Genomic DNA, 22262 nt, shown 5'->3' with positions numbered 1-22262 from the left:
GTGAATCTAAACCCATTGGTCATTTGACAGAATGATCTCCTGGTGTTCTCCACCAATATACTTTCCCAAAGCACTCACAACTATGAATCATTGAACAACACTCACTTGTGTACAAAATAGACCATCCTCTTTTTAAAAAATGTTTATTTATTTTTGAGAGAGAGAGACAGAGAGTGAGTGGGGGAGGAGCAGAATCCTACAGAATCCAAAGTAGGCTCCAGGCTCCAAGCCGTCAGCACAGAGCCCAACGTGGGCTCGAACCCACAAGCTGTGAAATCCATGACCTGAGCCGAAGTCAGATGCCCAACTGACTGAGCCACCCAGGCACCCCAAAATAGACCATCCTCTGAGTAACTAAGTAGGGTTGTTAGCCCCTTGCACACATAGAAATGACAATCACTAGTCATATCACTTTTAAAAAATAATGAAGCATCTAAGTGTCTTCATTTCTAATTGTGATATACAAGAGCATTAAAATATATAATTTAAGAAGGGCCTTTGTGGAAGCTTGCCTTGCAGTGTCTTACACTTTGACCCTGTACCTTCTATTAATAGGTTAAGGTGAAAGGAGGAATAGACTCAAGAGTTGCCTTCCAGGCAAACTCCCACAAAGGCACTTCTCAAATGACTTTAGAAAGGACAGTCATGTCATTAAGGAGTCTCTGAGATTCCCTGTTCACCCCTCTGAGGAAGCTGTTTGTGTTTGTGCAGGCTGCTTTTAGCAATCTGGAGGGAGGATAAGATGTGTGTTGGATAGAATGTTTCAGTCCTTGTCTTCTAGGCCATTCCTCCTGAGCATCGCCCTCCCACTCTGGTTTATATCATTGCTTGAGACTGCGTGCAAATACTACTACCATCCATGGCTTAGATGGATGGCAAACTTTTTGTAAAGGGCCGGATAGTCAATATTTTAGGCTTCATGTGTACTAAGGTCTCTGTCACAATTATTTGACTGTCATTGTAATGTGAAAGCAGACATGCATATAAATGAATGAGCTTGGCTGTGTTCCAATAAAACTTTATTTATGAACACTAAAATTTGTCAAAAATTTTACATACCACAAAATTCTTTTCTCCAACTGCTAATCATGTAAAAACCATTCTTAGGTTACAGCACATGCAGAAATAAGCAAGGGGTGGAATTTTCCCTTCATGTTGTGGTTAGCTAACTCCTGGCTTAGGACAGGACTCCTTCTGAATGCTTGTAGGCCATGAGCATCTTGTATCTGAACTTGGAGTTTCCTCCATTACTCCTAATCCTACATTCTTCACCTGTCTTGGGCAATGTTTATTCATAAATTTACTCTGTTTCCTAGCTTTCAGAGATTCATCAACATTTTTGATACACTGAGGGAGTTGTACTCTAACTCTTAGAGACTGCTATTTCATGAACTTTTCTTACTTTGTGGTATTTTTGACTGAAGGGAGTATAGAAGTTTGATGCATGTCCTTTGGCTACTAAGTTGTTTGTAGATTTGACTACTTTGAAAGGATGTTAGGCAACTTCCCCAAGTAATTCAAAGTCAGTCCTTTAAAAAATTTATTTAAGAAAAAAAGTCAGTAGGGATTGTAGTTGGTAAAAGTAAGTGTTGGAAAAGTCAGATGAATTTTTTTTGCCTGTGTATGGCTCCCCAACAGATTAAAGGGGGAAAAACTTAAAATTACTATTAGCATTAACTAGTCAATAATAATTTTCATCACAAGAAACAACTGGTGTTGGATAGGATGTGGAGAAAACAGAATCTCTTGGACTGTCGGTGGGAATGCAACCTTGTGAAGCCACTATAGAAAACAGTGTGGAGATTCCTCAAAAAGCTAAAAATAGGGGCACCTGGGTGGCTCAGTCAGTTAAGCATCTATCTTTGGCTCAGGTCACGATCTCACAGTTTGTGGGTTCAAGCCCCATGTCAGGCTTTGTGCTGACAGCTCAGAGCCTGGAACCTGCTTCGGATACTGAGCCTCCCTCTCTCTCTGCTCCTCCCCTGCTCACTTTCTGTCTCTCTCTCAAAAATAAGTGAACATTAAAAAAATTTTTTTTAAGTTAGAAATAGAACTACGCTATGATCCAGTAATCACACTACTAGGTATTTACTCAAAAAAATAAAAAAAAAAAACATTAATTCAAAGGGATACATGCACCCCTGTGTTTATAGTAGCATTATTTACAAAAGCCAAGATAGGGAAGCAGCCCAAGTATCGTCCATCAATAGGTGAATGGATAAAGAAGATGTGGTGTATAGATATATATACAATGGAATATTATTTGGCCATAAAAAGAATGAAACCTTGTCATTTACCACAATGTGGATGAAGCTAGAGAGTATAATGCTAAGTGAAATAAGTCAGTCAGAGAAAGACAAATGCCATATGATTTCATCCATATGTGGAATTTAAGAAACAAAAACAAATGATCAAAGGGAAAAAGAGAGAAACCAAGAAACACTCTTAATTATTGAGAACAAACTGAAGGTTATCAGAAGGGAGGGAGTTGGGGCTGGGTGAAATAGGTGATGGGGATTAAGGAGTGCACCTGTCATGCTGAGCACTGGGTGATGTATAGAAGTGTTGACTCATTGTATTCTACACCTGAAACTAATATAACACTGTATGTTAACTAATGAATTAAAAGAAAGCTTAAAAAATAATAATTTTCATCAATTTCATTTCAGAAGTGTGAGGGTTGCTTTTTCAAAAATAATAGTCTGAAACAGCTCCTACTAGGTGATCAGGAGTCTATTATCAAGTTCTAAAAATTTCAGCAAGCAGCTCAAGGAGAAGCACTGAGATCTTTAAGAAATTGTGTGATGGACACCAAAGCTTACCTTTTTATATCGGCTCCCTCCTCTCTAGTTTGTGGCCAATGCATAGTTTCCTAATAATGAATCTGTGGTGGAAAAGACACCTGGGTTGGAGGAGGGGAATAGGGTGTTTTGAACAGTTTTGGATATAGAGAAGAAACCATGGAGCACTTAACACTTGGTGTGGGATTGGGGGAGATTAATGTCTAAAGACCATTTTTAGCAATATGAACTCCTTACTAGAAAGACAGCCTAATGTAGAGGGGTTAAGAACACAGAGTTTGGAACTGAACCTATCAGGGTTCAGATCTAAGTTCCACCATTTATTATCTGTAGAACATTGAGCAAGTGCTTCATCTCTCTGTAACGCAGTCTCCTTAGTTATGAGAGAGAGATAATAATAGAATCTATTTCATAGGATTGTTATGAATAGTAAATGAATCACCATAAGCAAAGTGTTTAGAACACTGCCTGATACAAAGTAAGTTCTATATAAGAGGGTGGAGGAGTCCTTGTTATTCTACAGTGTGCCGAGATAGACCTAAAGCCTGACTCTATTTAAGCCATATTGGATGTAGAGATCACTAGTTATTCAGCTCTGTGCATTTGTTGCTGTGTAAAACGTGTGGGAACCCTCAAAGTTTTAAACAGCCAATATTTTATTGATTTCAAAGTAATGGGTAGCTACTGTCACTAGAGTCTGATGTGTACATGTGCACTGTGTGCACATATGTGTGCACACTTACACATATGTATATAGGAGTTGTGAATAGGCTATGGTATGTGAGTTATATCTGTATAAAGAAGCAGAGAAGCAGAATGTGCAATATTATGCATATTTGAGGGATCCATTTTACTATCCTATAGACATTCTCCAGGAATCCCCCAGCACTACACATTCCTCAGATGGCAATGCCAGGTCTGTCTATTCATCTTTCATTACCAGGAAGCCTCTGTTCCTCAGTGAATTTCCTTTCCATTCATTTTCAAATGACTTTTCTGGGCATTGTTAAATATGCACAAGATAGAGGCAGAGGTATGTGTATGGATGATTTGCATAAGTATAAATATAGTATATGTACCCATATTTAAGTGATATAATGATAGTATTGTGTTGCCACCTAAGAGTGAAAGCTAATTAATTCAGCTATTGAGATGATAATGATTTCTTTCTCAGTTAATACCAGAGTTAAAAAAAAAAACCTGCAGAATTGTCTTAGCACTGTTCCTTTGATTCATCTTGGAATAAGGAGGTTTATTTCTGTTAACTATTGAGCTATCAGTATCTATGGTGGTTTTAAATTGAATCATTCCTGGGAAGGGCTGAATATTTGTGGAAGACTGACTCAGGTCGACTAATATGGTCATTGAGCTCAATTATTTGGTACCAGGAAATACATTTTTCCTTCCTTCCTTCCTTCCTTCCTTCCTTCCTTCCTTCCTTCCTTCCTTCCCTTGCCTAGAGTCTCTTTTAAAATACATGCTTTGGTATTTGCACTCCCAATATCAATGTTGATCTGAAGCACAAAATCTTTTTTTAGACTTTGTGTGGTTGGATTTGACATTTAGGAAAATGGTAAGATCTTTCCTACTGAAAGTTACACCAGCTGACAATTTCACAAGCAAGTCTATGACTTTTTTTTAACCTTGCTATCTCTAATTTTTCCTTCTGCTTCTGTTTTTATGTTGAACTAGTTACCAAGTCATGAGTTCCTCCCTTTCCTCTTCTCTTTTCTCACCCTCCAGCCAGTTCAGGCACTAATAACCTCTGGGCTGGTCCACTTTTCTTCACCTTGCACCAAGGATTCTTCCCAACATGGAGATTAGGTCACACCCTCTTCCAAAATCCTCTAATGGTTTCTCTCTTTCTGCACGGTAAAGACTCAATTGTGGCATTAAAGGGCATTTATATTCTGTCCCACTACATGCCCTCACCCACCTCTCACTAATTCTCCCTACATTCTACCCTTCCACCAAAATAGACTATCCACTCTTCCCTGGAATTTCCATAACTTGTTGCCTTTTCTCATTTCCCAGACTGTGCTTCCTCCCTCACAGTCCATGTTTCAAAACTCTACTTATTCTTCAACATCCAGCTCAAATTCTACTCCTTCCTGAATTCTCTGATTTCCCCTAACTGGAATTAATCAGGGCCATTCCTAGACTCTATAATGCCTTTTCCTCTCAAGACACTTGATTTCTAGGTGTTGAGACATTGTCATATTTATTTTACTAGAAGAAATTTTTATTGCCTTCTGCAGGAAAAATTGTCATAACAAATGTACAAATCTCCATGTCTGTGATGGAATTGCTGCCTCCTCTGAATGTGACAGTATGTTCATAAGCATATAATGCGGCCTTGAAATGATCACTTTTTCATCTACATTCCAATTATTTATTACTTAATTAGCTATCCTATCACTCTATCTTATATTATGCTGTAAATGTACTTCTTCTCTGTCTTCTAAGTTGGAAACTCTGAGGACAAGGGTTGTCTTATTTATCTGGACGTCTCCCAGGTTAGAGAATGTAGCTTTCAGGTGGTAGGTACTTAATATTGTTATTCTATTCTCTTGTAACCTAAGGGAGACAATTATGATATAGTGGTTGGGAGTGTGGCCTTTGGTCCATGACTGCCTGGGTTTGAATCCTCCTAATCCACTTATTAACCATGTGATCATGGTCAAAATGCTTAATTTCTCTGTGCATTTTCCCACATTCTGTAATATGGGGACATATAATATTATCTTCATCATAAAATTGATATGGAGTTTAAATAACTAAATACAGGTGAAATAGAACAAAAACTAGTGAGTGCTTAATAAATGTTAGCTATTCTGACAGTCTGTTAAAATAGGAAAGGCTCTTGCTATCTCAGTTTTGGCACTAGTTGCTACATCCAAAGTGAGCCCATCTTGCAGTCAGTAGTCAAGAAATGGTTAAAACCTCACCTAGTTTGAGGTATGAAGTGTGCAGGAGTTGGAAATTCTAGAGTACACTCTTTAAAGATTTTGGAGCATGTGACTAGTGTGCTATAGATCCCATTCCCCATTGCAAAGGAGTGGGCAGATGGGATACAGATGTCTGCCTTGGGGACCACCACTGAAAGTATGGTACTTTTGTGAGAATTAGGAGAATGTGTCCCACCCTTCTCAGGTGTAATCTATACAGTAAGGAGGCCCTCCTGCCCCAGGCGCAATGAAAGGGTCTTCAACAGGATCCCTTGAGGAGATTGATACGTATCCCTTATGGCTGAGGGACACAGGAGACTGGCATCTGACTTTCACCTGAGAAGTTGAAAGGGCAGGAGGTATGGTGGCTGACTGCTTATGGGTAAGTGGGAGAGATTTCTCCTCCCCGCAGTTTGCTGGACCAAAAAAAGCTGGCACGGGGTCATTATCATCAGCTCATGACAAGGCAACATGGAGGGACCCAGAGTACAGAGGATGGTGGTGAATTGCCAAATTCCTACATGCGGAAGAAGGAGATAGAAGCCCTGGGCTAGAATAGAGATGTATTTGTCCTCATTGAGGACTTGCAAAGGAATGGATCCCAGTGGTGGGCATTCTCTAAAGAACCCAACTCCAAGAGAGAAGGAGTCAATTTCAGAAACTTGCGGGGCACAAGCCAGCCAAGAAAGCACTTTCCTGTCACTTCTTCCCATGCCTCCGCAAATCCTCTCCTTATTCACACTCCACCTTGAGTCTGGAAGTGTCAGAAATTATGGTTAGCCAGGTGGAGGATGAAGAGTAAAAGTAGAAAGTGGGAGAAAAAAGAAACTGAAAGAAAGGCATTTGTGTTTCCTCCCCACCTGCAGCTTAACTGTTGCAGGCTGGCAATGGTGGCTCCACCATCTCAGGGGAGGTGTTTGCTTTTAAATCAAGGTTGGCATTTGTATTACTGCACCAGGCTGGGCATGTTAAGAACTGAACTGAAACCTTGAATGTGACCTCTCCCAGTCTGCCTGGTAAACAGCAACTTGTTTTGCAAGGATTAGCGCAACACTTGCTTCCAAGTCTGATCTCTTCACCCAGAACGGACCATTCTCCCTCCCTCTTCTGCCCCAGCACAGACCAAGAACACCTAATTTCACTTGTTTGATTGCTTGCATGGCTTTGCCCTCCACTAGGCTGTAAACTCAAAGAGGGCAGGGATGACTTACTCGCCTTCGGACCACCAGCATCTAGAGCTCACTGGAACACAATGGTCTTCCAGTAAAGATGTAATGAAAGTAACCATTCTTAAAAAAAAAAAAGCAAGATTTTCTCTAAGAGAGGCTACAGTTCAAACATGTCTTTATCTTTGAGATAGAGATTGAAAACAGCAGGCTGCTGGAAGTCACAGTACAGTTGAAGTTATCTGTCACCAGTCCACCTGAAGATTGCCTGGGTGTTTGCCAGGGGTTCCTGAGAAAATGTTCTGGCATCCCTTAATCCTAATATGTTTTTCTGAGTGGAAATTGTTAGGATAGTTTTTTATTCCTTTCTGTGTTTCTTTCACAGGTTTCTTCAGGAGGAGCATTACCAAAAATGCCGTGTACAAGTGTAAAAATGGGGGCAACTGTGTGATGGACATGTACATGCGAAGAAAGTGCCAAGAGTGTCGCCTAAGGAAATGCAAAGAGATGGGAATGTTGGCTGAATGTATGTATACAGGTATTCACATCAAGCAATTAAATTCCACTAAAAATCTAAGGAGGCAGATGGCAGGTAACTCACATGATTAGAATGGTACTTCACATATTAAAGAAGGGATTTACTAAGCCATCAAAGTTCTTGAAAAGGGTAATGAACCACTGAAATTGTCCAAAGTGTCAGCTAAAGAGCATTTTGTTCACCTGAAACACTTTTTTGTTATTCATTGTTGCAAGGAATCATATGTGGAGTGAGGTGGCATTAATCTACAGTAGCTTCCAAGAATGATAGCAGTCTAAAAGTTTTCTCCAAATGTGATTTAATATCTTTCTTATTGTTTAATTAGCATAAACATTCACAGTTGTGGGAAAGATTAAGAATGCTTTATAAAGTATAACTGCCTCTGAATTGTCTAAATAGAGTTTTAAACCAAGTCATTTTATTAGTAGTCCTTCTTCTCTTAGTGCAGCTTTGAACCAATTTGTATAGGTTTACACAGGAAATTAACTACTGTGAGTTTTAATATAATTTGGCCCTTTGATCTGATAAAGAGACACTGTATTAACTGCTGGCTTTGTGAGGAACCATAATCTTCATCAATTTGGAATGCATGCTAGTATATAATGTATTAATTTTTCATTCTGCAAATTCTACAGACCACTCAGATTTTGAGATATGGTCCATTCCTCCTCAAAAAACAAATGACAAACAAATGTCACCAAGGGGATGATAACATTCAGGGAGGGAATGCCACATGGAATAAAAGCCTTTGGAAGGTGACTCCAATTCTATTGTTCCCAAACTGTACAAGCAACTGGGATGGACCCAGAGAAATAATGTGTGCATGAGGGGGAAAAATAGGTCAGTGTAAATAATCCAGCTCTGGTGGATGAAAGTTTTATAGTAGATGATCACTATCTCCTCTTAGCATATGAAACAAGAGACTGCAAGAGGGATGACTGCTGGAATCCAATCCTGCAATGGAAACGCTTACTTTGATACTGGATGGTTCATGTTGCTCATCACTTAAATATGAACTTGTTCCAACGGAAGCACTGAGGACATTTTTCAACACTCCACTTATAGAAGTCTATCATATTATTTATGAACACAAACTTGTCCAGTAACAGATGCAGAGCTTTCATCTGATCTTGTAAAATAAATGCCCTGGACAAAGAAATTCCTGGAATTTCTCATTAACATTGGAGAATATGGAGGTTAAATGGGACTATGGAAGATTGTTTTGCATTATTTTTTATAGCTCTGTTAAGTGTAAATTAATGATGATATTGCATAATTATTCAGAAGAAAATTTCAAAGTCCCCTTGACTTATTTTCATCTCTATGTTCTCAATAATTTATACAGTTCTGAAAATTAACAAGATTTAAAAATTTTCTCTGAAGGATGTTGACATTTGTTTTACACAGCACATGTTTACTTATGTGTGTTTAATGTGAAACTGAATATGCTTTTGATGGTACAGTTATATAAACATGGATGAGAATAGTATTAGTTGTGAAACACTAGCTTTCAGGGTCCACTAGACTAGGAATAGGGAGGGTGTCGTTCCCTTTTTATTTACTGAATATCTTGCATTTCTACAATGCTTTGGTATTACAAATTCTTTATATAAAGTACATTTTTTTAAAGAAGACCCAATTATACTTAATCTACACAAAACTCTTAGGTACATATTACTTCTGTTTTACAAGTGAAGAAAGTGAGACTCACAGAGGGATAAATTTCTTGTTCAAGTCCAAGTCTTAAAATTCAAAAGGGCTAGAATTAGCTCTGTGCCAAATTGCACAGATGTGAGCAGACTACACATCAGCTGCCTCATGACCACACACCCACTAGAACTTCATGGTGAAGTCTCTGTTTTTTATTTTGTCAGGCTTGTTAACTGAAATTCAGTGTAAATCTAAACGACTAAGAAAAAATGTGAAGCAGCATGCAGATCAGACCATTAATGAAGACAGTGAAGGTCGAGATTTGCGACAAGTGACCTCGACGACTAAGTCATGCAGGGTAATACCATGCAATGGTGTCGGCTAAAGCCAGAAGGAGCTGAGCTTCTGGCATGTAGTGATTAATGTGAAATGTTGCAGCTTGGGAGTGAACAGTCAAATAACTCTTGAGACGTCTTTGGTGCAAAAAAAGGTTGTTTTATTAAAGCATGGGGACAGGACCTGTGGGCACAAAGAGCAGCACTGGGATTATGAGAAATGATTGATTATACACTTTCAAGTTGGGAGAGGGTTAGAGATAAGGTTAGTCTCTAAGGAATTTGTAAGCAAGTGTCCAGGATCTCCAGGGGTCATTTATATTGTCTAGTAAACCCTTGTCATGAGACCCTTCAGATGTATATCAGTGGGCAAATGCTTGGAGGTTGATTGCTAACATATATCTTTGGGGGTGGGTAGAGATAAAGGAAGTTTCCAAAGGGATTTTTATATGTTAAAGAAGACTTACAGGATCCTGGAGGTCGGGCTAATGTCAAGCAAAGGTTGCCTTTTGCCTCTAGTGAAGTATTAACATTGAGGCAGTTGAGTTCCTGGAGGAAGGTCACCTTGCCTGTCCCAAGTACTTGTCAATGGGCTGCAAAGGAAATTTAATTTTTTCTATATTTCTTTTGCCTTTGTTATCCACATCAGTGATCTGGTTGGGAGGCTTTAAAATTAGAGCCACAGCCACAAGCAGAATTTCATTTCAATTGTGTATTAAATAGTTTTCTTTTTAATCAAGAAAGTAATACCTGCTTTGGTCTAGAAACTCAAATAATAGCAGTAAATCAGGTAAAAAAGTGAAAGCTCTCCATTTCTCTGGCTCCATTCCACTCCTACTACCAAGAGGTTGCCAGTAGAATTAGTTCAGTGTATAGAATGGATTTTTCAGGTTGAGTTTTGATGACCTTTTTCTTTTCCCTGTCATTGAGAAGGGAGGCCTACAGTGGGAAGGAGATGTACTCAGTAGAGGTTTGCTGATTAGTCCCTATCAATGGGTAAAATTGGGTGGATACACATCTGTGGAACAACAGAGGGAAGCCTTTCCCAATGAACTCACAATTTTCTTATGCTCAAATTTCTTTTGCAAGAAGTTCTTTGAACAACTTGAGACAAAATAGAGGAACAGCATCTTGGATGATTAACTAAACACATTGTGATAATCCACAGGGTATATGGAGGAACTTTAATTTGCCATTAGTTGAGAAAACAAAAATCCATGATTATTTAAGTCACACTCTTCTTAATATTGATTGTACTACTAACAAAGAAAACTTCATCCACATTTAGTTTTCCAAGTATAGTATTTTACATTCATTTGAGAAAAAAATAATTTTATATCAAAGTGTTATTTTGCCATAGTACTTCATCAATAACACTTTTTGGTATAAGGAAGCAAAGAGCTGACACAATTATCCACACTCTTCAAAATGTGCTAGTAAAGGAGAAAGTGATAGTTGGCATCTGAATTGTCCAGATTGATGACTTTCTACTTCAGAGCTAGGTAAACATTTTTTTTTCTGTAAACGGTCAGATATTTTAGGCTTTGGCTACAAGGTTTCCATGACAACTATTGAACTCTGCTGTTTTAGTGTAGAAGGAGTGTATATAACACATAAACAAATGAACGTGGTTGTGTTCCAGTAGAGTCAGGTAGATTTGGTAGATGGGCCATAGTTTGTCAACTCCTGCCCTATATGAATGCCCTTAATTGGATTCTCTATTTTATATGTGGGAACTTTTCATTAGTGACTAACCCTTGAACTTTCACTGAACTTCTCTATGAATGGGGTTGATAGGGTTCAGATCTAGACTATTATTTATCCCCAAGATATACATGAAATGAATATTTTGTTATCCCTATTTTACAGATAGAAAAATGAACAATTTGGGACCCATTTAGTGAATTGTGATATGCTTGACCAAGGACCCAGAGTAAGCCATTACAGTGCACACTGTATCAGAGTGCATAGTTCCTGCCATATTTAGGGCTTTTATCAATAATTTCTGAGATTAGTATACTCCAGATGAATGTGCATATAGAAAAAGTGCATTATAACAACCCTCCCTAATACCTTTTATTTTTTTGCCAGTGTAGGAGAAAACTGAACTCACCCCAGATCAACAGAATCTTCTTCATTATATTATGGATTCATATAGCAAACAGAGGATGCCTCAGGAAATAACAAATAAAATTGTACGTACAAATATCTAAAAATGCATAGGTTGAAAGTTAATATTTTCTATATAAATTATATATGAATTTGTTACTTTGAAATAATTAGAGCTGAGAATTTAAGTTATGCATTTAAACTTTTAGCAGCATTAGACAAAGAACAAGACGTTTCATATCTATCTTGGTAATAGTAATTTCTCTCCAAGGAACTGAAAAATATAAGCTCGATCTTAAATTTTATTATCCAAATCTTATTCTTTAGTCTAATGATTTTGTGTTGATTTATCCTTTTATCTACTTATTAATCATTTGCTTTTCTTCTTAAAATTTAGTTAAAAGAAGAATTCAGTGCAGAAGAAAATTTTCTCATTTTAACTGAAATGGCTACCAGTCATGTACAGATTCTCGTAGAATTCACAAAAAAACTTCCAGGTATTTTTTACATGTATATGCTATACTGTGCAATATTCTTGTGACACTGAGAAAGTCAGGTCTGTTGGTCATAAAGTAGAAATTATCTCACATCTGATTTAAATTAATATGTCTAACTACTATAGACATGAATGGTTAGAGCCAGATAGGATATTTCAAATCACTTATAATTATTTTTCCAGATTGATAGACTAAGAAATTGAGACTTTGTGAAGTTGTCATTCATCCATTTATTCATTTAACAAGCACTTGTTGATACCTATTCTATACTAAGTATGTAGCTATTGCCTTCAAGGGAAGTGATTTAAGAAAGGCTATAATAAAAATAGTATATACAAAGTGCTGTTTGAACAGAGAGGAAGTTGTTGCTATTTGTACCTGAGAAAGACAGGGAGACCTCAAAGAAAATCATATTTTAATTGGGTCTAAAAGAAAACGGAGTTGTCCTGGTGGTATGGAATAGAAGGAACCTTCCAGGACAAGAGATCTACTTGTGAAAATATAATGAGGCATGAACAAAAATAGGATTATTAGAGATGGAAAAATTCAATGTGGCCACAGCATAATGTGGTAGACTCCTTGGTTAGGCATAAGGTTAAGTTGGTGTCAGATTAACAAGGGCTTAAGTAAGGAATTTAATTTTCATCCCCTGAATGGTAAAGAGTTTTTGGTGGTTTTTTGTTGTTGTTTATATTGAGAGGGAAGTGATGGGATTTATGCTAATACAGATATGACTTGTTCCATTTTGTATAAGATGAATTTGAACGAGGAGGGACCAGAGGCAGGAGGATCATTTAGGATGCTACTGCATCAGTCAAGGCAGAAGGCTTGAAATAAAGCAACAGCACTGGGAGATGGAAGAGGAAACAAAATGAAGAGAGATTCAAAAATCAATAGAGCTTACTGAACAATATATTGTGGGACAAGGGAGAGGAATTTATCTATAGTCATTTGGATGGGGCCAGTACAGAAACTGGAATTCAAGATTCTTATCTCTCAGCTTCCCAATTCCTTTGGCTACATTATCAATGCTATCTCAGCCAATAGATTTAAGTTGTTTCAGTGTTTTAAAAATATATTAGTACAATAGAATTCTATGATCTGGAAGAGTATAATAAGAGTCTCATGCTCTAGCGACTGAGCTAGCCGGGCACTGGAAGAGTATAATAAATACCTTGTATAACAGCACAGCACTGTAATATTAAATTATAGAAGGTAACTTCTGATGTAAGATTTTAATTAGGTTAATTTGTCTTCTTTGGCCAGCATCATGCTATTATTTTATTAAAGTGTCATGAATAGACATAAGCCTACATAAACTCATAAAATGTGAGGAGGAAGTTCTCATTTTCATTTTAACATTAATATTCTCTCATTTCTTTATTACAATGAAAGAGGAACTTAATTTGTTATATGCTAATTAAGGTGAGGGGAATCTTGATCAAAAACAAGATTATTCAAGAGTGAAAGGTGTGGGAGGAGGAATTGGGAAAGGGAGAAATATATTTTTGGTTGTTTGTGAAAAGAGAGGTTTTCAGTTCAAATGGTCTATTGGTCTTGAACCACAAAATAATTGAAGAAAAAAATCTTGTTCATAAAAGGTAGCTTATCTGAAAGCAACAGCAATATCTAACACATCTCTTTATTTCCGGTGCTTAGACTAGTTCCTGAGGGGGAGGAAAGAGTATAATTAATGTGTGTTTAATGAGTCAAGCAGGGGGACCTGGCTGGATCAGTTGGGAGAGCATGTGACTCGATCTTGGGGTTGTGAGTTTCAAGCCCCATGTTGGCTGTAGAGATTACTTAAAAATAAACTTTTAAAAATGAGAAAACAGAAGGAAAAAAAATACAATAGGAAATAAAAGACCAAAACTCCTGAGAAAGAAATTTTAACAGTACTAGTAATATAGTTAAAATTAATATTTTAACAATAATTATGGAAATGACAACATTAATAAAAATAACAGTAATAGTGATATAATACCAATAATGAAAGGGTGTGGGTTAAAGAGATGAATCATTTCATTTTGTAGTTCATGGTGCACGACCTGTGCCAGGCACTGTCCAGGGTGCTGGAGACCCTGCAGGAATGGCTTCTGCCTTCAAAGGAGCTCTGAGATAGTGATTCTTTTTTTTTTTTTTAAGTTGAATTATTTACTTATTTATTTAGTTAGTTAGTTAGTTAGTTAGAGGGAGGGAGGGGGAGAATTTCCCAAGCAGGTTGCATGCTGTCAGTAGGGCCCAACAAATGATGCGGGGCTCGATCTCATGAACCCTGAGATAATGACCTGGGCAAAAATCAAGAATGGGATGCCTAAAATGATTGGGCCACCCAGGCACCCCTAAGATAGTGATTCTTAAACCTTAACATTACTCTCTTCTCTAAATTCCCATTTCTATTTAATACTTTTCTAAGCCACCTGGCCCCTGATGGTATTAGTTTATCTTCATAAGTGTGTTATGTGTATGTATACATGTGCATAGGAGCTTATGTTTGTTTCCCATTTATTCAGTTATCCAATTATTCAACAAATAATTCTTGGATATCAATTATGTGCCAGGTACTGGGGATACAAAAGTGAACAAAACGGGCAAAGTCTCTGCCCTTATGAAGTTTATACTCTATTCGAGGTGGCAAACGATGAACAAATATGCAGATAAATTTATTATGTCAGGTAGTGGTAAATTCTATGAGTAAAAATAAAGAAACTAGTGGGGTTAATGGGTGGCTCAGTTGGTTAAGTGTCTGACTTCAGCTTGTGTCCATGAGTTCGAGCCTTGTGTCAGGCTCTGTGCTAACAGTGTGGACTCTGCTTCAGATTCTCTGTCTCCCTCTCTACCCCTCCCCTGATCACACACCTTCTGTCAAAAATAAATAAATAAACATTAAAAAAAAATAAAGCAGATAGGGGCTAGTGAGTTATGGGGAGTAGTATTATTTTAGTAGGGTCACCTTGAATATAGGGTCTCTGCATATAGTGGAGGGAGTAAAGCATTTGGATAGCTGGGGAAGGGCATTTACTCCTGAGGCAAAGCAAACTTGTATGTTCACAGCAGGGCCATGAGTCAGTGTGGCTGGAACACAGTGAGTGAGAGAAAGGAAGAGGAGGAAATGATGTCAGAGAGGCTGCTGGAGACTGTGGCATACAAGCCTGGATAAGGACTTTGGATTTCCAAGTGGTGTTATATTCCTTCAGGTTGTCAATTCCTTCCCATGGCTGGATACATGTAAAGATTTTTTTCTGGTCTGTGGAGGCTTCCATTCTTCAGAGTTGACCCTGTATCACCAGATGTGACTAATATAATGGCTAAAAGAGAATCTGTTTGCTTCTAACTTCTGAGTTACTTCATTTGAATCAGCCTTCACTGCCATTATATGTATTTTTGGTGTGGATAGGACGTTCTTTTTTACCCAACTTGTACAACTTGTACAACTACTCAATAAGATAAAAGTCAGCTTCTATTTGGGACAGAAAAATCGATTTTTAGTGACTCAACCTGACTACCCAATCTTAAAACAATTACAAAATAACTTTAAGGAAATGTTTTATCAATGGGGATGATAATGATGATGAAATATTGTTATATAGCATTCACAGTTCCTTGATACTTGATTTGATTATCATCTTCATCCAGGATTTCAGACTTTGGACCATGAAGATCAAATTGCTTTGCTGAAAGGGTCTGCAGTAGAAGCTATGTTCCTCCGTTCAGCTGAGATTTTCAATAAGAAGCTTCCAGCTGGACATGCTGACCTATTGGAAGAAAGAATTCGGAGGAGCGGTATGTGATTTGGTTAATGGTAAAGAGTTTGCTCCTGCAAGTAAGCATTCCATGAAGGCAGGCTTCTTACCTATCTTATGCAAAGTTACATTCGCATTGTGACTAGTATGGTGAATGACTCTAAAAAGATATGTGTTAAATAGATGAGGCTTTTTGTTTTTAATTTTTTAAATATTTATTTATTTTTGAGAGAGAGACAGATAGAGTGTGAGTGGGGCAAGGGTGGAGAGAGTGGGAGTTAGAGAATCTGAAGAAAGCTCCAGGCTCTGGGCTGTCAGCACAGAGCCTGATGTGGGGCTCACACTCATGAACAGTGAGATCATGACCTGAGCTGAAGTCTGAGCTCAAGTCTTATGCTTAACTGATTGAGCCACTCAGGTGCCCTTAGATGAGGCTTTTAGAGGGTTGCTTCACATGTCCTTGTTGTAGTAGCAAAATACTAAAAATACTCTTTGCCCTATACTAAGATTAAGGGCCAAAGGAGGAATTTTTAGAAGTTTGGAAAATTAGATAAAAAAAACATAGCATAAAGGAGTTGGGATTATTCAGTCGAAAAAAAAATTCACTTGTTCAAAATCTTCATGTATGAAAGACTGTGGCTCAAACTATTATCCATCTCTATTCAAAGCAAAATAAAAAGAATTATTAATAGCAACATTTATATATCATTATCATTAGGTTTTAGACACTGTTCTAAATAATTTACATACATGATTTCATCAGAATCTTGCAAAGTCTTATGAAATAAGTACCATTATTATTCAAAATTTATCGATAAGGAAACTGACACAGAGAGTGGTTAATAACTTCCCCAGAGACAGACAGGAAGTCTGACTTCAGAAGCTGTGTGTCTAAGCCACTATGCTACATGCCTCTCAAGAGACAAAATGAAATAATAGTATGAGTTGAACTTATTATGGAGGAATACTGCGACAGAAAGGGTTAAGAGACATTGCAATACATTTCCTGGAATTCTGTGCAGTTTATCTTAGAAGAGTCTTAAAATAGGATAAGTGCTTGTTTTCCTGAGATACTTTCTATATGGGTTGGGAGGGGAGAGATGAATGAGAAGAAATGATGTCTCAAGATCATTTCTTCCCAAAGTATCCTTCTATGAAAGACTAGAACAAAGTTTAGGTACTTATAAAATCAGTGTTTTAGAACAGAGGTTGGAAGGAAAGTTTGTAGGAAGTTCTGCATTTGTTATATAAGAAAAATAATTGAAAAATTGGAAATTATTTTTTAAAAGCAGCCATCCATAGTCATTGTGTTTTTTTAAACACTGAAAGTATAATTATCATTATTGATAGATTTAAAGAATATACATTTAAAATATGCATTATTTGTATATATCATTGATTTACTAGTTTAACATGTACTTAAGGGCAAGCTACTATGGAGGCAGTAAAGAGAGGAATCAGATGTGTTCCTTCTCCTATAAAGCTTACAGTCTAGTAGGAAGACATGAACTTTACATAGGTAGTTATAAAAAAATGTGGAAGAGAACTGAGAGAAAGGTGACTCCTAGTTGGTAGGGCTCTGGAAGATTTCACTGGCAAACTGGGCCTTGAATGGTATTAGATGTGGATATTTAGGATAGAGGTACAAGAAAGAAGGACCAACCCAAGCAAAGGATTGAGGCAAGAAAGCCCAGGTTATGCATTCAAAGAAGAATGAATAGTTGAGTGTATTTAGATTAAGGGTTACATTAAAGGGAAATAGAATTTTTAAAAAGAATCAAATGGTTGAGGGCCTTGAATGCTGGGCTAAAGGTTTTATTCTTTATTTTATAAGAAATAGGGGACACTGGGGCACCTGGGTGGCTCAGTTAGTTAAGCATCTGACTTTGGCTCTGGTCATGATCTCATGGTTCATGGGTTCGAGCCCCGTGTCAGGCTCTATGCTGACAGCTCAGAGCCTGGAACCTGCTTCGGATTCTGTGTCTCCCTCTTTCTCTGCGCCTCCTCTGCTCACTTTCTGTCTGTCTGTCTGTCTGTCTGTCTGTCTCTCTCTCTCTCTCTCTCTTAAAAATAAAACACTAAAAAAAAAAAAAAAAAAGAAACAGGGAGACACTGAAGATTTTTGAGCAGGGGAGGAAAAACATCAACATCATGCTTTACAAATCTTCCAGCAACACCAGTCAGAAGGCAAAGGTTTCACGAATGTGCTGCCAGAAGAAATGGAAAGAAGGGAAAGGATCTGAGAAATAGATTGTTGGAGATTTTCACCTTTTGAAAGACAGTGTATTATAAAGAAATATAGATTCTTGTCCTGGACAGATTTTATTTTACATGTTCTGGAATGTACAGTGTGTGTGTGTGTGTGTGTGTGTGTGTGTGTGTCCGTCCGTCCCTCCATCCATCTGTCCAGGATGCTGGGAGTAAGGGAGAAGAATTGAATCAGGTAACCTCCATGGCACCATCTAGTTGTATAAGCCTTACTGGTTGCCTTCTCTTAACTAATCAATATTTCTGATTGCTGGTTTAGCCAGTCAGGCAGGCAGCTCCTTGAGTATCTTGATTTTTTTTTTTTATTGTGGTAAGAACACTTAGCATGAGATCTATCCTCTTAACAAAATTTTAAGTATACAACACAGAATTGTTGCCTATAGGTACAATGTTGTATAGTAGATCTCTAGAACTTATTTATCTTGCTTAACTGAAACTTTATGGCCATTGATTAGGAGAGGAAAATAAGTTACTGATCAATAGGCACATTAAAGGAGATCTTTCCAATCAACAAATATCCATTGAATACTTACTTTGTGCTAAGCACTGTGTGATTATTGAGGGTATGGAGATGAGGAAATGTCTTTGTCCTCAGGGAGCTTACTGACTAGTGGGAAAGAGCTATAAGCAAAGGATTCCAAATCAAGGTGCAGTGTAATAAGGACTATGAGGAATGTATGTTGAAATATGAAATAGAAGCATAAAATTGAAAAATGAAATAGAAGCATAAAGATGTGCTTGCCTTTCTATGTGAGCTTACTTGGTGAGTCAGAAAAGGCTTGCAAAGTTGACAAGTGAATCATGGTTAGGAACTTGTCAAGCCACAAAAGCCTGATAATGGCATTCCAAGAGATATATCCATTAAATTATAGTAATATAGAAATTACAAGTGCAAAGATGAGGAGGTATGTGAGAGCATCCATGTAGAGGACTCACAAATACCTTGATATTGCTAAAAATAATATTTGTGAAGGTGAAATGTGGTAACCGCTAGATTTTTAAGGATGTTGAACACCACAAAAGTAGTTTAATGTAGTTCTTATATAATGGGGAGTCTTCTGTAATGTTCGGAGCCTGTGTGACATGACCATACCAGTACTGTAGAAAGATCTTTCGAGCAGTAATATGAAGGAAAGTTTGGAGGGATTGAGATAAGAAGCAGGTCCCTATAAAGAAATCAGTGCAAAAACTAGGTGAGAAATGGTGAGGGTCTTGCAGGTTAAAAAATAGGTAATAAAAAAGAAAAAAACTTGCTTGATTAGCATAGGTTTCAGAACTTGTGATTTTGCAAATTTCAGAAAAGTTCAAGAATGAAGTTTTCCATAAGAAGAACTGTATAAATAAATATGCATGCCTCCAGTTCACAAATAGATTACTTTATCCAAACATCAACCACATATTGTAACAATAAAAACCATTCAAACTTGCATGCTGCTTCATATTTTATTATCTATAATGATGCTTCCATTTATTAATATTTATGAATTTGCTTCTCCCAGTGGATTTTCAGAACATTGCCTCTTCCACACACCACATAGAACCATGATCTTGCAAGATGACCTTTCAGAATAACTTTTTATTCTTGTGCAAATATAACATATTCTTTCTATTGTACCTTTAATTCTAGAGAAACATAATATCTCAAAGTTGCCCTGTTTATGCCTACAGAAGTTTTTAAAGAATACAATGTGAAATTTCTTTTTTTTCTTCATATTCATACTCTTTTGTTTGCTATTATTTTCTCAATTACATACACAAAAATACTGTCTCCTGAGATACATTTAATTAATGAGGGTTACAGTGTTTATATATGTTAATTGAAGCTTCAGAACATTATATCTGACATAACCTGTGGTTGGGTTGTTTCCATATAATTTTAGTGCCTCAATTATATTATTCCTAATGTAGTATTATGCAAACTAGGCTTTAAAGCTAAAATATTTATTAAAAATAGGAATAATCATATGATAAAATATGACAACACTATAATTGCTAACATTGAATGATTTTCTATTTTAACATTAAGGGAATGAGCAATAACTTTTCACAGACCAATGTAACTTGTTCTATTAACTTCAAATATAAATAACCACTGAAATTTATGGTATATTTTGGTCTTTTTTTGATCCCCATAACAGACATAAATGAAATATTCAATTTATTTGTATTTATCAGGATGACAATATCTCTTGTGATTTTTTCAATGCTTTCCTTTTATACACATCATCTTATTGTATTCACAGTGGCCCCAGAAGGTGGGTGCTATTGCTTTTATTTTATAGATGAGGAAACAGGCTTAGAGAGGCTGGTTGACCTGCCCAAAGACACACAACTAATCAGCAGATTGCCAAGAGATGAACACAGGTGATTCAATTCAAAGCTCAGTACTCTTTCTATATGTTTCACTCACCATGGCCTAATATTTGCTCTACTATCAGCTAGTAGGGAATACAAAGACCTAGTAAAACACAGATTCCTGCCCTTTGGTTGAGAGAGAAAGTATAAGCAATGAGTAGCAATTTGAAATTGGTTTTAAGTAAATGATAAATAGGATCAAGGAGGTTAGAGAAATGAGACATCCTTATTAGCATGGTAGAGTTGTAACTAGTTTACAGTAGCATAGTAAGTTGTGCTCCATGTAGTATACTGTGCTTATGTCTCTGCTCTTTAAATACATATGATTTCGTTGCTTTAGCTTTGGTAACAAATGAAAACAATTGGAAGAAGTAAATTTTCTAAAGAAGAAGATGTAAGCTGATTATCAGTTCAGATACTGACTTTGAAAAAAGGGTTGGAAATGTAAAGAACAAATGGCAGAATATTTGTAAAAAAGGTAAATGTGTAAGTCAAAATTTGGAGTTCTCAACACCTCTCATTTTGTTTTTCATAGTGGTCATGTGGTAGTTTTGGCATGGAAAAATTTGGGATTCAAACTGTAGGAAAAATCTTTTTCAAAATAAGAGAAAGTGTTAAATTGATACAAGAGTCAGCCTTTTCAATGGCTCTCAGCTGTATTCCCTAAGCCTTTTATACTTGTCCAGTATTGGACATTATGTATTTATTTATGTATCTGCCCCTTCCATTAATCCATTAACTGCTAGAAGATTATTCCCAGCGTTATCATAGTGCATGGCACACATTTGTCATACAAAAATTGGTGAATTTTGTTGAGATGAATCTGGAACTTGACAATCCAGACACTGGCAATTCCTAAGCACCAGTAAGATCTAATTTAGCCAGATAACTTTTAACCACTAGGGCTAATGGAAAGTGTTTATTAAGTATTTCAGATTAAATCTTTTATATTGAAAGTAGTTATTTTTTGAATTGCCAATCTGATGGCAGCTTTTTACTTAAGGCCAACAGTATGGCACAAATGACTCACTAGGTAGAATTTAGCAGTTGAAGTAGAGGTTAGGGTCCAATCTCTTAACACCATGAAAATGTTTCCATTGTCTAATGGCCTCCCTTGCCACCATTACATCTCAGAACTATGTGACCTTCGTTGAAAAGAACTAGCAAAACATAATATTGCCCAATTTAACAAACAATTGTTATTCTTAACCATGTCTCCAGTAGGATGATAGTTACTGAGAATACAGAGGTGGATAAGAAACATCTATGGAGCACCATTTAGTGGTCAGGCAGTGTGTCAGGCACTGGGAATACAGCATTAGTTCCTGTTCGCATAAAAATTTTTTATGGCATTTCACACTCTAATGGGAAAGAGATATGAATTCTGATACATGCAATAGAATTGAACCTACAGAAGGGAGAAAATAATTATGCTTCCCGGTGACAGGGAAACCTCCACAGAGGAAGCAAAATTTGAATGTTGCCTTGAAAAATGAATGGTGTGTCCTAGCCTCACAGGGATCCTACCTTATACTTCAGACCCAAAAGCATGAAAACATTAAAAATGTATCTTATGTGTTAGAGGAACTATCTGTTAGGATGCTCTTGGCTGACAATCACAGGAAATCCAATTCCATATGGCCTGAAAAAGTAAAGACATAGACTCAAATGAAAAACCCAGAGGAAGGGTGACAGCAAAATTGGTTAATTAAAGGGATCAACACATTATCAGAAACATAGGTCTTTTTTCATCTTTCTGCTCTGCTATTCTTGGTGTATTGGCTTTACCCTCAGGCTGATTCTCTTCCTGGCCAGAGCATTTCCAGGCATCATATGTGGTGCAACAATGGCC

General features: G+C 37.1%; 1 protein-coding gene across 5 annotated transcripts in view; it reads left to right on the top strand.

Moving 5' to 3' along the window:
* NR1H4 (nuclear receptor subfamily 1 group H member 4) overlaps positions 1-22262 on the top strand; it is a 74201-nt gene that overhangs the window by 41207 nt on the left and 10732 nt on the right. For 3 of the 5 annotated variants that reach the window (XM_053895090.1, XM_053895092.1, XM_019446561.2), the window contains 5 exons: positions 7301-7453; positions 9328-9461; positions 11535-11633; positions 11945-12044; positions 15681-15827. In XM_053895090.1, coding sequence (XP_053751065.1) covers positions 7301-7453; positions 9328-9461; positions 11535-11633; positions 11945-12044; positions 15681-15827 — 633 coding nt within the window. The remainder of the gene's footprint in view (positions 1-7300; positions 7454-9327; positions 9462-11534; positions 11634-11944; positions 12045-15680; positions 15828-22262) is intronic. The other 2 variants (XM_053895091.1, XM_019446562.2) reach the window with 1 other exon arrangement.

The sequence above is a fragment of the Panthera pardus genome, unplaced genomic scaffold (assembly GCF_024362965.1).
Source record: "Panthera pardus isolate Hobbes unplaced genomic scaffold, ASM2436296v1 HiC_scaffold_6, whole genome shotgun sequence".
Lineage (NCBI taxonomy): Eukaryota > Metazoa > Chordata > Mammalia > Carnivora > Felidae > Panthera > Panthera pardus.
Note: the sequence above shows the minus strand (reverse complement) of the source record. Positions and strands in the feature narration are given on the sequence as shown.